Genomic DNA, 16,967 nt, shown 5'->3' on the forward strand with positions numbered 1-16,967 from the left:
ACAAGTTGTGCTCCGCAACCACAATACAGCAACAACAACGACAACACTGCGGGAAAAAAGCAAAATAAATGCGCTTGCATGTTTAAGCCGAATAATACTAAAGAAAATGGTCGTAGCCATTGTTATTGTTGCTTTTGTTGTTACAATCTGCTGTTCTCCTCCATATACATATATACAGGCGCTTGCCATTTGCACCATTTTTATGTTGTTCAACTTATTGTTGTTGCTGCTGCTGTTGGCATTTTTGCGGCATTAGTTGGAAATTATAGGAAACAAATAACGCTCGGACAAATGGCAGAACTGTAAAGGAAATGCTTAGAACGACAGAGGGGAACTAAAATTAGCTAAAAGTGTGCAGATAAGCTTGCAGAACCGAAGGAGCGTTTGGGGAAGAAGGATCAGAGTAACGATAGTCAGTGTGGCATAAACTTTAAGATGTTTAAATGAAACGATTGTAGGGAGCTGTAAACGGGTATATACGAGAATAGATAGTCGTAAATATATTGGAAGGGGGAAGACCACGCTAAAGCTATTTATATTTAAAAATTCAAGAGAAAATGCTTGGTGAAAAATAACTTAAAGTAAGCTACAATACAAAAATAAATGCACCTATTTCCATAACAAGATTACCAGATATAATTAAAATATAACGATGACGAAATACTAACGACTGCAATTTATTTATTATTTTCTAATATATACAGCCTTTTGTATTATTACTATTTCAAACAAATGATTACTCATTTATATGTTAAACAAATTCTTAAATTCCAACACTTTAGTGATAAAGGGGTCATTAATTTCATATTAAAATTAATTAAGTAGCGATAAAGCGATAAATCAAAGCATTGCAAGGGTAAAAAATAGCAATAAGCCAGCAAAGGCACAAATCAAAAAGGCATAAATATTCCCTGCATACGATAAATTTCTAAACAAATAAAACATAATTGATATTATGATTTATTATGTCAATATACTCGAACTGTGTGTGTGGGATATTGTGTGTCCCTTTCATTACCAATTACATAAATTAAAACACAACTCACACAACAGCAAATCAGCTGAATAGAAGAAATGCACAAAGCAGCAGAAAAAGTGCATTTATGTCTGTTCTCGCAATTGGCATGGAATTTGTGAAGTAACAAAAAAATCAGAAACTTCAACAATAAATATAAATAACAATAAATTGTCATTTTGACCGCAATGAATATAAATAAAATAAATGCAATGAAAAAACAAATGCGTACACACCTACACAAAGGCACATACACACTCTCCCACAAAGAAGCAAACACGTTGGCATTTGTTTCAACAAAAAAGAATGATATTGGCCGAAAGGAAGGGAAAGTCAACAATTGTCATTGTCAACTGGCTGCCAATAAATTGCATTATTAGAGAATACATTTAGGGGTCTGACAATTTCACGGCAGAAACTGTGGAAGAAGTAGCTGTGTTTGTGTGAATTCAACCACCGTTCGTGTGAGACTCGTGTAGTATGAAGAAATACCCTGCAGTTCTAATACTGAATGTTAATCCAAACATGAGAATACCGAATGTGATGCTAATTAGTTGAAAGAGATGCGAACAAATAGGCTTAAGTTCCCCGACGTAATTAGAGGCTTTGAAATAAAATGTTACGCATGCTTTCAAATTAATCGAAATATACAATCGCTCTGATAGAAATTAGAGAAAATAACAATCAAAGCAAAATAAATATAACTTTGGAGGACATGTTTAATTGTAATTACAATATTTGATATTCATATTTCATTTAACAAACGCTTTAGATAAGTGCTATATGTAGAGCCAATAAATATTGGGATCGTATGTGTATTTTGCGTTACATCATAACTGTTTCCAAAACGCCAAAAGATCAAGATCAAGATTTTGATTCTGTGGCTCTAATGACTACAAAATCATTCCAAAAGCAACTGAAATGTAATCAACTGTCTCCTAATTAAATATTTTTACCTGAGATCTTTTCTATACTGCTGCAGTTTTGTAAAAATTAATGTGAAGAATAAAGGGGATTGGTTGTTTTAATAGTTTAAATTGAGAGCAAGTATATAGAAAATATCACTCTGAAAATATATCAAAGTTGCACGCAAAAAAATGGATTCGTAAACTCTATAACTTGTACCGTATGTTTTATGATTGATATGTAATTTAGAGATTTCTTCAAGAAGAAAGCAAAATCGAATATGCAATGTTTAACGTATACTCTGAATAATAACAGTCTGTTTTATTTAATGGGTAATTGCTTTCTATAAGAATAAGAGTGATTTTCTCGTTCGTATGGAATACTCTTTACGATAACAGGGCAGTTTGCATTAAATAGTTGGAATTATAATTCAGTTTCTAGATTTATTTAAACTGCCGCAGTCGGTACTAGTTGCAGGAACTTCAGGGCATATTTGTGGGTCTGTTTAGTCGTGCGTATTTGTTACAGCTCTTGTCAACATAAATAAAATTAAATGAATAGAGTAAGGCGCTCACACAGTTACACACACACACCCACACACACACACACACACACACACATACACACTCACACAAAACTGTCACAGTCTGCCAATGTGACCATATCATTTAATGGATACACGTAAGCATCGGCGCTCGCTTTTTCCTTTGGTTTTGCGCTGGACAAGTGGAAATTAAACGCAATCGTTGCAAACAAAGACAAACACATACGAGCACACTAACAATTGGCCGGGCATTTCGCTTCCGTTCTGCTTGATTATTGAAATCTACCAGCCCACAATCGCAATCGCAATCACACACACTCATGCACACACATTCGCACTCAGAGACGATGACAGTCGCCTGCCTATTCCCATTTCGACAACAGCAGCTTAAGACGCCATTCGCCATTTTGTGTACTTCTTTGTGCAACTTTCATTGACTTTGCTTTGTTTTTTTTTTTTTTATTTTTGCCAGTGTTTGCTTGGCGTTTTCATTAGCTGCGCTCTTTTGTTTCATTTCCCTTTTTGTGTCCCGATTTTGCTTAAAAGCATAAGCACAAGATAAACGATTGGGTTGGGAAAGTGTGATTGTGTGCGGGTGAGTTGGAAAAGGTTGACAGAAACAGCAGAGGGCTACACAGTGAGAAATCAGCTTCGATTTGCCAAACTAGTACACTTTGTGCTTTTATTATTTTAGATTTATGAGGCGAATTTTGTTGAGTGGGAATGTATTGGAATCATTTGAGACTTCTTAAGCTCAAACAATTGTAAATAAAGTTAACTTTTTACTTACAATTTGTTTTCAATAATAAATTCATGACAGTAAAAGGGTAAAAGGGATAGAGCTTTCAAAATAAATCAGCCCCATTTTTATTAAAGTATAAGGTTTAGGATTTGTCGAGTAGGATTTGTTTAGTTTTTGGTATTACTTTGAAATGTACACATTACTGCTCATGAAAAGTTGTGTTTCGTATGAAAGAAAGTATAAATGGTCCCTATTTCTTGCCGTGCACAATCCAACTCACAATGCAGAACTTCTCCACCTTAAGTTCCTGTTTCTTGCACATACTACAAATGGCCTTGACATTTCTTATGCTTATCGTTGTCAGTGCAGGCGTTGAAATTGTAATTTGTTTAATCTCAGTGGGCGCAGGCGTAGACAGAAAAAAGGAGGAGGAGGCGAAGAAAGAAGCAAGCAGAAAAAAAAACGTGTAACAAAGAAACAAAAGCTGTGTTTACCTGTCGCATCATGCGTGTGGGTGTGTGCGTGTGTGGGTGTGGGCAGACATGTCTTCATTAGAGTGTGAGTCAGTCGGGTGAGAGGACGGTGTTGGGTTGAGACACTTAGCCTCCCAGAGGAAGTTGCTGTCTTCTGTTGCTTCTTAATTAACAACAAAATAATGCTAATCCAATGTGGCAATGTAGACGAAGACCAAACACATTTGCGCTTGCGAAAAAACTTGACAATTATATTAAAATTAATTTATTTATTTACTTCATATCGTATAAATTACATTTAGAGTGGCTGGCGCTGCCAGCAATGCTTTGCAGCGCTTAAAACGTACAGAAAAAGAAAGCACATTAAATCAAAACGTGTGTTTGTTTTTAACTCATTTCTTTCCTGTGTTGAGCTGTGTAAGTGTTTAAGTGTGCGTTTGTGTACGTGTTTGTGTGAGCGGGTGAAGCAGATTTGTCACCTTACATATGACGCGTGTTGCCAAAACCACCGTGACCCGACTGTGAGGCACCCTTGTTGAAGCCCATCTGCAAGTTCAGTTGACCCTCATGAGCACGCAGTTGTTCTTCGGTGAAGCTGCGCTCGTTCTTATCGGACATTTTCGGTCCCAAGGTAGGGCCTTTGAATTCGGGATGTTTTTGTGTCTGCAAATACATAATTTATTTATTAAAATCCATTTTATAGATTACGTTTATCTTATGTCAAAGAAGGGCTAAATTAGGAAGAACGTAATTTAGTTTAGGTATCATAGAAAATTTATGTTTTTATTTAAATACCTAGTGCCATCTAATAGAATGAAGCTTTTCCATTTTTTTTCTCTTTTCTATCAATTGCAGTATTGAAGTCATTTTTTATAAGTTAGCTTAAACTTTTCGATCACATTGAAAATCAGGACTTGTTTCGTATAGAGAGCAAAAAGAACAATGACGATTACCTTCATTATTTAAATACATATTATATTAATTATATTTGAGGCACTTTATCTTTTTATAAATTAAATTAAAAATATATATTTTTAGCTATATTAGCCTTATCTATTTCTTGGTTACACGATAAACATTATTTTCTTCCTTTGCAAAGTACAGACTTTGTTTATAGCCTATAAAGATCTTTTGGAGCAAATCAATTTGAAACATCCCAATCCTGAAAATACTGAACTCTAAATTAGAGTCTTTCTTATTTCTGGTTCTCTTCTAAAACTTATTTCAACATTGAAAGTAGTTTGGAATAAAACTGTTTAAAACAAATAATAATTTGAACTGTTAAGAATAACGAAACACTACAGACAACTAACTTAATTCTTTTACACATATGATAAATAATATCTATAAATAATTATTAACTTACGATGCGGCCCAGAGCGTAGAGCGACAGCGTCACTTGTGGAATATTGCGACGCTCAAATAAATCGGCAGTTTGGAAAATTTCCTCCTCGGGCACACCGTACTTCTTGACAGCGGCTTGGAAGCGCTGAATGTTCTCCATCAGTTGGAAATTGGTGCCACGCTCCTGGATTTTCTTCACCGAACCGGGTGCCAATTTGTTGATCAACTTGCACAACCAAATGCCGTCCTTCAAGATATCCTCATACTGGCCGCTGGGAACTTTCTCGCCCAGTACATCGAATATCCAGGTAAGCACCTCCAGTTCCTGTTCCTTGTTGCGGGGCTGAAAACATAAAGAAAATAAAAAAAAAAAACAAATTGATTAACTAAGTGCGGAGGAATCAATATGCTGTAATTAGATGTAATTGAGCAGACATTTTAAAAGCGAATTGTTCGCAATCTAAAAATAAATAAAAGCAACTCTCAGCCTCTGACTAAAGGTCAACAGTTGGAGCTTAATTTGTGTTTTTCACTTGTTTTGCGTGCCGCAAATTAAATTACGCTGGTCTAGCTTTCTAGCTGCTGCTGGATACAATGATACCCGTCCAACTCAATCCCCCTGTCCTGTGAAATGGGGCCCTTGGCCAAATAGCGCTTAAGCTCGGCCATATGGCCGGCCACCCACATCAAACGCCGCGACGGGAACGAAAAACGAGAAACGCACAATGCTTAAGCATTTTATAAGCCCCAACATCAGTGATAGTGACAGGGGGTGGTGCTAGCGATGGGTGTGGTACGAGATGGTGATGTGCTTGAATGGCCAAGCGGACTAGTTGATTATTGGAAAATTGTACGAGGAAATTTTACTTTCAAAGCAACTTTTTTCATACCAATACGTTTTTTTTTTTAATTGAGCATTTCTAATCCCTATCTACTAGTTTCGAAATGTTTACTATCCCGAAATAACCTGCAATGCAGTAACTTTCCCTTTTGAAAAGATAACATTAAAGAAATGTTTATGATATACATATATGTATTAGAAGTATAGGCTCGTTCTAAAGGTTGTAAGATCTTAACCTGGTTTGGTGGCTTTGATTATTCAAATTTTATACAAAATCTAATTCAAAATAAATATGCCAAAAGAAAACCTTTTAATATTAAATATCTGAATATCTGAACTTTGTACTTAGTTGAAATTTTGTCTTCAGTTTGCAGATAATCCGACGGCAAGTCAAGAAATTATTAAATAAAAAAAACTGTTTTAATTCATATTGGAAATGAAAAAGACAGCTTGATTCCAATTTATAAGTGTAAATAGATTTGCATATATCTTTGGATGTGTAAGATAAGAGGGAAACAGTACAAAACGCAAACAGGAGAATGGCTAGCGAAATAAGAGGAACATCAGCAGAAGACCTGTAAGTCCCATCGTTGAAAGCAGTCAGTCATCAACCGTAATTCTAAGCAGCCGGTTGTGAAAAGTCGTGATCATCAGTCAGAAGTGAGCAGCCACTTAAGGAGTAGTTATCAGCAGTCGGTACTAGTCGTGAGAAGTCTATAAGCTGTTATTCATATGCAGCTGTAGACAAGACGTATCCACCACCACCGATTCTCGCATGTTATAAATATATACCGATTGGAAATATAGAACATTAAAGTCCAAAACGAATGCAATAAAATTGGTTTTCATTTCGTTTTCGGACTCAGCGGTCTTCCTCTGATTGATTTTTAATTTCATTCCGTCACGCCCCCATCTCTAAGCCCAGCGGCATGACCAAGAATTGAGAAAATACATTAAAAAAAATACATAGATTCATTTTCCAATTAATTAATTTCGATTTTAATGGCACCGCAGCGTCACATGAAAAGACCTCGCGACTGTCAGAAGGAGGGACGAACGTTGCGTTTTATGTGACAGTTGACAGTGAAAACCACTAACTGTTTAATTGAAATTTACGTTAACTGGCCAGCATTGTTGCTGTTGTTGTTGATATCGTATTGGTTCGTGCTCTTTAATTCATTTGCATGTTGCTTTAGGGAGGGAGTTGGGACATAGTTTACTGAATAATTTGACTAGAAGTAATAACTCTGGCGTTTGTTTGATCGTCAAAGTCAGGATATTGATATATAGCTCTGTATATACATTGTTGTAATTAACCCTGTTGGGTGCTTAATGAAGCAGTTTCGACGGCATTTGATTTTATTATGAGCTCTCCCCTGAAGCCAAATTGACACGATGAAATTCCACTTCCAAGAAATACGACTCGACACAAATTTTATGAGCCATATTGGCTTAATTGAATTTGGTTATGGTTGAACGAATGACCAAGATATTGATGTAAATTAATTGTAAGACACATGCCTTTGGCATTAGTCTTAATAAGTAATAATAAGCGAAATATGAACTCATTTAAAATTTGTAAGCTTATATATAAAGGCTATTTCGTTATAAAATGTTCATCAATTATGCATGGAGAAGCACTTGTGCATTATTTGAATGTAGAATAAAATATTTTTTTCTATAATAATAAGTCCTTTCTTTTTACATATTCGAGTTTCAGTTTAGTTTTTTATTCTTAGAATAATTCAGAACTTAGAAATCAGTGTTAATATAATTAAGAAAACATTTCTTAAATTACTATAATTATTAAAATTAAATTAAATTAAATTAAATTAAATTAAATTAAATTAAAAAATTATTATAAATTTTGTAAAGGAAATTGGTTCATTCACTTATTTGTAATAGGTTACTATATTTTAATGCTCATGCATGCATTCATTTATTGCCCGTAACAATCTCAATTGCTTCTTCATACTCCCCTTTCTGTAAAGCAAGATTATTTTTCTCATTTACCTTCACTAATTGAACGTTAAAAAGAATCTAATTAACCTCACGAGTTATACTAATTGATATCAACATTTTTTCACACAATATTTATATATAATTTAAATCCACAAGGGGTATTTGCATTGAACATATAAATAACAATGCTACACTGGGCGTATACGCAATGCTATTGATTGAAAATCGAATGTGCCGAACTCATTAATATTTTTGTATATTTTATGCTAATTTATTGTACAATGTTAACGCGCTTGTTTATATATATTTGTATATATTTTAAGCTGTCATTTGATTTGTGGCTGCATTTTAAAATCAAATAAATTTGGTTAAAAAATCAGAACTTACCGCATGGCCGCAAAAACCAAACCATGCGAAAAATGTCAAAATTTATACAAACTGTGTTTTGGTCGTGAAAAAAGAAAACACAAAAATAATGGTAAAATCGAACCATATAATTTTTAACAATTTAATTTGCACATTTGTGTGTTAGTGTGGGTGTATCTGTGTTGTGTGAAACAAAATTTGTTTCACAGGTTTTCACCTTTATTTTTTTATTTAAAAACAATGCAAAAATTTTACTGCTGCCACCTTTGTTGCTACGTTTTATTGTTGTTTTATGCACATATTTATTTATGCAGCTGCACCTGAAGCTCACTGATATTCTTCTTGTTGTTGTACATTATTTATTTATATTTTTTAACCAATGTTTCAGCTCTGCATTCTTTAATGGGGCCCACTGAACCGCGCGGTTTTTAATGAATTGTTCATCAATTTGTTGAGCACATCCCAAATGGTTTCGTTTTCATGCCCACTCATAGCAATTGCACTCATCGCAGTTTGTCCTTTCATTATGTATTTCATTACGGTCTTTTTTCTCTCCATTTTGTAAATTGAATATAAAAATAAAAATTTCATATTATGCATGGCCGATAGGTATTCACTTAACATTCCCACTTTCATGCGATAACTGATGTCTGGTGTCTGTGTAGTTGTTTGTCTGTTTGTGTGAATGTCTGTTTGTCAGTCTGCCTGTCTGTTTCTGTCTGCCAGTCTGTCTATCGCCGCCTGTTTTTCTCATTATTAATTGGTTTATCTGATTCGTCGTTGTGCTTTTATTTTGCAAGTTGCTGTTGTTGTGATTGTTGTTGTTGTCGTCACAGCTGCTAACATGCATTAAAAAATAATTTGTTGAAATTTGTAAGTGATTAAAGGGTGTGAGTAAGTGATATTGGATGAGAGTCAGCGTGTGGTATTACAATGTCCTTTGGTGCTGGCATGTGGTCGAAATATCGAGAGAATTGCTGTCGAAATATCGAGAGAATTGGTTGTGGGCGACCATAAGACTCTTTGGAGGTTAGAAATAGCTTTCGAATTACACATATAATTTAATATCGAACATATATTTCATTTCAATTTTAAATCCACGTTTATTCAAAATCGCTCTTGTATGCTGAACTTAAGGTTGGTTTGTTAATGGCAATAGATATATAATCGCTAAATCACAAATTCGGAAGCTTTGTTTGAAAGCGGTAAGATTTAATTCAAATAAAACTTTGATAAGCTTTAATTGTATTAGGTTTTAATCTCTTACTTGAAGGCTTTCTATCATTAAAATCATTTTATTTAACTGTGGTATGATTAGGAATTTCATTAGCCCAACCTAATCATATTTACATAATTCGAAATTAATTTCAAGGCATACTTATGTATACAAATCGAATAATATACTACTATAGCAACGAGGAATTCCTTTGCTGGCAGCAGGAAGTAAAGAGAGACAATAGTCATCAGCAGAAGCTATAAGAAGTGGTTGTTGCAGCAGCAGTTATTCATTCGTCTATAGTAGAAGAATATATAATGCATTGCCTTTGTTTAACTTAAATACTCGTTGTTTATTGAATTTAATTCATGTACTATTTACACTGAATTGGTTTTTCAAGTCGATTTTTTTCAATTATCACTTCTTATTTTAAGGCCTCTAGGTTACTTTAGCTTTTGATTATCTTAAGATTATTTTGATTTATTTGATTACGTCTAAATTTGGAAGACTTATGTATGTATATGAAAATTTCTGACAAGTGTTCGTTGTCAATAATATTTACGTGGCACAAGGTTTCATATTTAGAACTCAAATGTTTTTCTAATTCTGGCTAACACAGCCAACACTTTAAGTCCCTTATGAAAAATGTTAATGCCCAGCAGAAATTTATTTGATATTTAGCATTTTTATTTTGTAAAAATTCAGTTCCAAAACCCATTTTTTGTTGTGCACTTATGTGCGGTGCTCCCTCACCCGCCAGCATCGGTTTGGCCACAGAGCAACTAGATAGCCGTGACCTTCAAATAACCCGCTGTTTTTATGCTCGCCCCCGTCCATTTTTCAGCTGTTTGCCTTTTCCGGCCGCGCGCATAAATAAAAATTTTCATTTGAAGGCAAAGCTAAATGTTCATTTCTACACTTTTTTGCGCGAAATATGTTTCTGTGTGTGTGGGTGTGTGTTTGAGTGTGTGTTGTCCTTTTGTTGTTGTTTCAATTTGTCATTTGGAGGGCTGCCAATTGGCGGCCGATGGTCAACATTAACCCAAAAATGCGCCCACACGACCAAAACGGAAAAGGCCACAAGCTGAGGTGAGTGGAGGAGGAAGCAGAGAAACTTTTGCATTTATATATCAAACATTGTATATTTTGGTTTTTGCATTTTTTATATAAACAAAACAGCAGCAGCAGTGGCCGCAGTAATACTCTTCGTTTTTGTTATGATGGACTGACAGAGTAGGTAGTGTGTGTGCGGTTGATAGACAGACTGGGACTTGTGTCCTTGGCCTGAACTGCACCGACAAGTGAATAGAATAAAATCTATAAAAATGCATAAAATTCAAATTTGTTGAGCGAACAGTTATATGTGACTGCGATTTAAAATGTCTAAAGATTCAATAAATAATCAATAGTCGAACAGTCTTTTTTTAATTTAATAACTAACATTGTTAAGAAATCAAGGTATCGGTGCTTCAAGATTGATAAAATATTGAAGAATATAGATATCGATTAGTCATAAACTGAACTTGATAGCTTATTCTCAAGGAAATAAATAAATATAAAGAATATAAATTAACAAGAAGTCTTTTTAAATGAACTAATATTCAGCTTAGACTGCATTTACTTTTTCACATTAAAAAAGCAACTAAAAACCAACAAATATGTTTAATTATTTTCATGAAATTGCATTTAATTTTTTGCTCTACTTTTGCGCTATTGTTTATGGGTTTTGTAAAGCTGCCAAGAAATTAACAGACGCAAGTCAACAAATTATCTTTATGCTACTATTGTTATAGCGTCTGCCCCTATTGTTAATATCGTTGTTGTTATTGTTGGCTCAACAGTTTGTTTGTGCCAGCACTGCACTGAATTCCGAATTCAGAAAACAATTTAAACATAGGAACAAAAAGTTGCATATAAACGAAAAAATCATTTTTAAAGTGATGAAGTCATCGCACTTTTTCATGAACTTTTGTTGCGTGTATTTCAATTAAAATTGCAATACGCAACTGAAATTAATAGACACAGAAACATATAAACTCATATACATATTTATTAAATTGTGTCAATGTTAAGCAAAAAAAGAAGAGAAATATATTCAAGAAACGCCACGCTTCGAAAGTGACAATGAAAAATATATATTAAACAACTTTCCATTTATTTTGACACTGTATTACAAAAAATGGATTTACATACATAAAGCCACATATCTACATACATATATGCATATGAAAATTCACTATTTTAATTTTTTCTTTACGCATTTTGCAAATGGAAAAGTTTTTTTCGTTCTCAAGGGAGAAACGAACATTCGAGCGTTTGATGTGTTGATAAAGTTGTAAATTGCTTTTGGAAAGGTTAACTTGAACATCATTAATAGGTCGGACATTGCAAAAAATACATGTTATAACATTTCATACTCGAATAAATATTATATTTCAATTCAGCAAACATTTCATGTTGGTAATAAATGAATAGTATATACTATACTTGACTTTATTTGACAAGCTAAATGAGAAATTCAAATGAATAAATATTTATATCAACAGTGTAAATAGTATAGTAAAATTTAAGTTAAATATTATCATAATTTTGTCCCACAATAAGTAATACTTCATAGTTATACAGGTTGGAAGAAGCAAGCCACAAATAAAACAAGAGAGAACGCTACAGTCGAGCAAGCCCGACAGTGTAATACCCTGTACCCAGGTAAACTTCCGTCATTGAGTTATATGCGCCCAAAAAAAGCAAAAAGAGGAAGAAGAAGAGCGAACTTGTTTCTGCAGTTTGGGGGGTTGTACTGGCGATAATTTGTTTTGCTAATAACTTTTCTAAGAATTGACCGAATTGAATAAAATTTTAAACAATAGTAGATAATTATAAATAAATTATGTGTGCAAAGTTTGGTTTAGGTAGCATTCGAAATGTGGACGCTATTGACGAAATTCTGTAGCGGGGGAAGGGGGGGAAAATTCCAAAAAATAAAATAAACTCGTTTCTCGGACCTAGGAGAAGCTGGATGCCAACTTTGGTTATTCTAGCTTTTATAGTTTCTGAGATCCTTGCGTTCATCCAGACGGACGGACAGACGGACGGACGGACAGACGGACAGACGGACGGACATGTCTAGATCGATTTCTCTCGTCATGCTGATTCAGAATATATATACTTTATGGGGTCGGAGATGTTTCCTTCTGCATGTTACATACTTTGCACAAACCTAATATACCCTTTTTACCCTACGGGTACAGGGTATAAAAAAAAAAAATGTCACAAAAGCTTGCATTGAAAGGGGTCTCGAGTATGCTGGCGGATCAATAAGTCGTTCACAAAAGTGATCTTAAATACCCGTCAAGACTAGGGATAAACTTGAGTCTATGTAGGGCTGTCAATGGCAGATTAACCCTGTGGTTTAAGTACCGTTTTGTCAAAATGTTTCAAGCGTACTTTGATAACAAATCAAGACTCTGTTTCAAAAACTCTACTGTAAAGTACTATCGATAGAACTATGCTAGCTGCGAATCTATAATACAAAGTATACTTCATTCTATCTAGGTGTTGTCAATCATTAAGCGAGTGAATCTATGCTAAAGACCCAAGCATGCACATTAGCTGTCTATGTTTGCCTTTAATTGCATATCTGATTGGCTTTTCAAGCATTTAAACATTCAATCAATTGGTGCGATTCGTGTTCATTTTGAAGACAAATCTTCAGCCATATAGCATATTGGAACTAGCAGTCGTCCACATCTTAAAATATATCATAATACTAAATTTTATTGAATACAGATTAAGGTAAAATATATCCCCCTTCTGTTTCTCTTCAACTCCTAGAAAAGCCCACAATTGGATTTAGCTAATACTTAGTAGTTTTGGAACATTCGTATTCATCAACTTGGTTCGCTAACAATTTAAATTAAATGAGTGGCGTACTGTTTTCTGTTCTTTTTATTTTTCAGCTCATTTTGTCAGTTCATTGGTCAAATAGTTCGCATAGTTCATGTGACAGCCTGCTATTTCTTATTATACGGACAGCTACAAGTGTTAAAAGTGAATGTGTGAATATTTCTCATTATTGGCATTTAAAAATGTCGCCATGTTGACAGACCACAGCAAATGAAGAAATAGCTGGGGAGCGTGCGATTTAATATGAAAAAATATATGAGAGGGCCGAAAAAAAGGGATAAAGTGCAGACCAAAAGAGCAAAATAATTTATGCATGCAATGACATAAAAAATTAATATCGCTTTTTGTTGCTCGCTCGCTGGGTACGCTGTGGGCGGGTCCAGCATGAAATATTCAAATGCAAGAGGAGGCCCAATGGTGAGTGATATTCGTATGCCTCCAAATGCGCTCTACGCATTTGTGAAGTGCCGACGAGTCCTGTTCGGCTGCCAACTGTGGCGCCCATCTCCCTGTTGTCAATCCTGCGACACTGACAGTGCAAAAATTTATGATATGACATACAGTTACAGCCTACGGTTGGGCGAAGGGGGGGTGGCAGACGGGTGCATCTGTGTGGGAGCGCCAAATGTCAGCAAAGTGATTTTTTATTTTAATTTACAAAGCGCAAAAGTGAAGAGGCGATATATATACTCGTATGTACTATATATATACTATATATATGAGCGAAGATGAATTATGTTGTGGCAGCTGCCAGAAGTGGGCGTGGCAGCACCAAATACAAAAAGAAAATGGCTCGTAAATCGCTTAAATGCCATCAGAAATCTCTGCATACGCGGCGTATGAGGCATATTTTTGTACACTTTAAAGTCACATATAATGGACAGTTTGTGCGAGTTGGTGAATTAAAGAAACCTTATGAGACAATTTTTCGGCATCATTCTTTTACAAAAATATGTTTGGAGACTAGAAGACTGTTTTAAAATATCAATAAATGTCTTTATAATATTAAATGATTTATCTGGCATTAACAAAAATATATAAATTTCTACAAATAAAATCCAACTCTAATATGCAAGTAAAATACATATGCTCTCGTAAATATAGTGTTTTTCTGCGTCAACAATATACATTTGTATTATATTAAGTTTTATATTAAGTTTTGTAGACTTTCATATATTATTCAACAGTCGCTTAAACTAGCAATAATTTATAATACTACCAATTGCCTCTTTGAAGTTATTCTTTCCCTCTCTCAAAATTCATTTCATGGGATAAATACTATGCAACTTAGTTTTGTTGTATTAAATATTAAAGAATATTTTAATTTCATAACTAAAGCACTGCAGATTATCCTTTATTTACCTGCTGTCGTCTATTTATTTATTTACTCATTCCACTACAGTTTTTGCTTTGCGGTATCAGCGCACATTCTATACCAATTGGCAATTAGCTCTTTAAATATTTAATCAATTGAAATTTTTTAATTAAATCAATCAACATTAACAACCTGTTCCATAATTAAACATAATGGCGCACTATGCAGTTCGTAATTGGTTATTTAATTAAAAATATCTGCTCGTGTTTTTGTGTCCCATATACATACTTATAGTTGTGTATGTGTTTTGATTGCCATATGCATGTGTATCAATAGCCGTATAAATAATAATAGAATCGTAATTATTTCAAAAGGCAATTGCATTTTAATAAATGGTCGGCTGCAATTCGCAGTGCCCGAATTCTATTTATATATAACAAATTTTACTTTTCATTTTTCATTTCGTTTTTAATTTTGGTTTTTCGTCGAAACACACATGCATGGTGAACATGAATTTGTTGTACTTTTTCTAGTACGTGACTTTCAACAGTTTATTTATGCAAATAATAATTTCAATGAATTACTTTGTTGTTATTATGCATGTTCTGGCTATGAGCTGTTATGAGGGAGGGGGTGAGAGGGATACGGTCTTAACACGTCCTCGCTTATTATTGAATATGTGTACATATTATAAGCTTGAAAGTTCTGAGTTCAATAACTTAAAGAAGAATATTGCCTAAACCTATGACTATTACTTTAAAAATTGAATTAAAAATCATTCCCAAACAATTAAGAAGCATTTACTATGAACTTATAAAAATGTTGTAATATTCATGTATCCTTTAAATTATTATTATTATTATTATTTACTGGTATAGTCAATTGTGTGCAGTGTAATATCAAATTTTATCTTTTTAATGTTAATCTAAATAATTTCATAAATTTTTATGGATGTATCTGGCATGTCCACATCTTGAGTTTCAACTTTAGAAAAATAATAATTTAACATCAGAAAATCTTTTAAATGTGAACTTGGCTGCAGTTTATTGAATTTTGTATTATTATTATTATTATGACCAAACACATTTAAGTTTTAAAATTTTCATTGACAAACTAAGTTTAAGTTTATAATTAGAAGTGAAATTGAGCTGAAAGTCGGTTTTTCTATTGAAATGCAATTTTGGATGCAGTTTTTTTAAAACATTAATTTATCTTTATTGATGGATTTTTAATTCCATTTCCACGATTTTTAAAATATTTATTAAAATCCACATCTAGCCACAATTAAATGCTTTTTAAGAGTTTTTAATCCCATATTATTTAGTCAATTTTATGAATTTATTATTTTTTTCAAATAATATCTTATAAAATTTGGCATACATTAAAATTTTAACACTTACAGCCATTTTTTGTTTTGAATTAAAAAATGTTAAAAATGTAGAATTAAATACACAAAAAGCGTCTTATACGCGTCTTTAACGATCGAAATATATTTTCCGACTGACGCAAGTTGGTGAAACAATTTTCCATTTTTCCTAAGAGCCTAAAGATAATTTACGAAAATGTTGAAAACGTTTTTAGTTTAGTCTTTTGCCGCCAACGCTAACGCTACTGTCGCTGTCGCCGTCGCCGTCGCTGTCGGCGCTGACAACGCTGCTGCAGCAATCCTACAAATATAGAGAGATATACATATACTATATCTGTAGGCATAGGCGGGTGTGGATGCCAAAATCGCCGAAAATAAAGCCAACGCTGGCAGCGAGCAGACAAATATAGATAAATTGTGAGGCGAGCGGCGGAAATTGTCCGTGACGTCATTGGAAACAACAAAAACTATGGCTAAGCAAACGCAACAACAATAGCAACAGCAGCAGCAAATAAATGGGAAATTGAAACAAATTTTAGACAGAAGTGTGCCTGATAGTGTGCTTTGTGTGCGGTCGCTAGCCTTTTGCCTTTCAAAACAGACACCAGCACATGCATATAGTCGAAAAAAATTCAATTTATTCGGCCAGCAATTACTCGCATATACGATAGAGCACTAACAATTTGTCTGAAACAGATTTTAAAGTATCAGCTATACTAGTAGAGTTTTTGGCTTGTGGGCGAACATTTGAAATGTGTGCTCGCGTGCAAGATGTGCCGTCAATTTGGTTGCAAGTCTATTAAAATATTCCACAATTTTGCCATAATTAACACGAATTTTTATATTAATTTGCTTACATTTTACACACTTGCTATGCAAATTTGATTTCAGTGCTGGCTAATTTTAGAAGTGACGCGCAATGTCATTTGCCAAATGTGTTTGAATTTATTTGTTAAAATATTCACAGTATTCCA

General features: G+C 33.9%; 1 protein-coding gene across 1 annotated transcript; it reads right to left on the bottom strand.

Moving 5' to 3' along the window:
• Nucleotides 1-3,929: 3,929 nt before the first annotated feature.
• On the bottom strand, nt 3,930-16,125 carry LOC115624035 (muscle-specific protein 20). Its single transcript, XM_030518613.1, has 3 exons — nt 16,028-16,125; nt 5,047-5,367; nt 3,930-4,343 (listed from the first exon to the last, which is right to left on the bottom strand). The coding sequence occupies exons 1-3, from the start codon at nt 16,031-16,033 to the stop codon at nt 4,161-4,163; spliced, it is 510 nt and encodes a 169-aa protein (XP_030374473.1). The 5' UTR covers nt 16,034-16,125; the 3' UTR covers nt 3,930-4,160.
• Between the last annotated feature and the right edge of the window lie 842 nt (nt 16,126-16,967).

This window comes from Scaptodrosophila lebanonensis, unplaced genomic scaffold (genome assembly GCF_003285725.1).
Source record: "Scaptodrosophila lebanonensis strain 11010-0011.00,11010-0021.00 unplaced genomic scaffold, SlebRS2 tig00000053-arrow-pilon, whole genome shotgun sequence".
Classification (NCBI taxonomy): domain Eukaryota; kingdom Metazoa; phylum Arthropoda; class Insecta; order Diptera; family Drosophilidae; genus Scaptodrosophila; species Scaptodrosophila lebanonensis.

Coding starts and splice junctions, on each gene's coding strand:
- LOC115624035 (XM_030518613.1), bottom strand. Junction 4,344..5,046: donor TCTACGCTCTGGGCCGCATC/GTAAGTTAATAA, acceptor ATGTATTTGCAG/ACACAAAAACATCCCGAATT.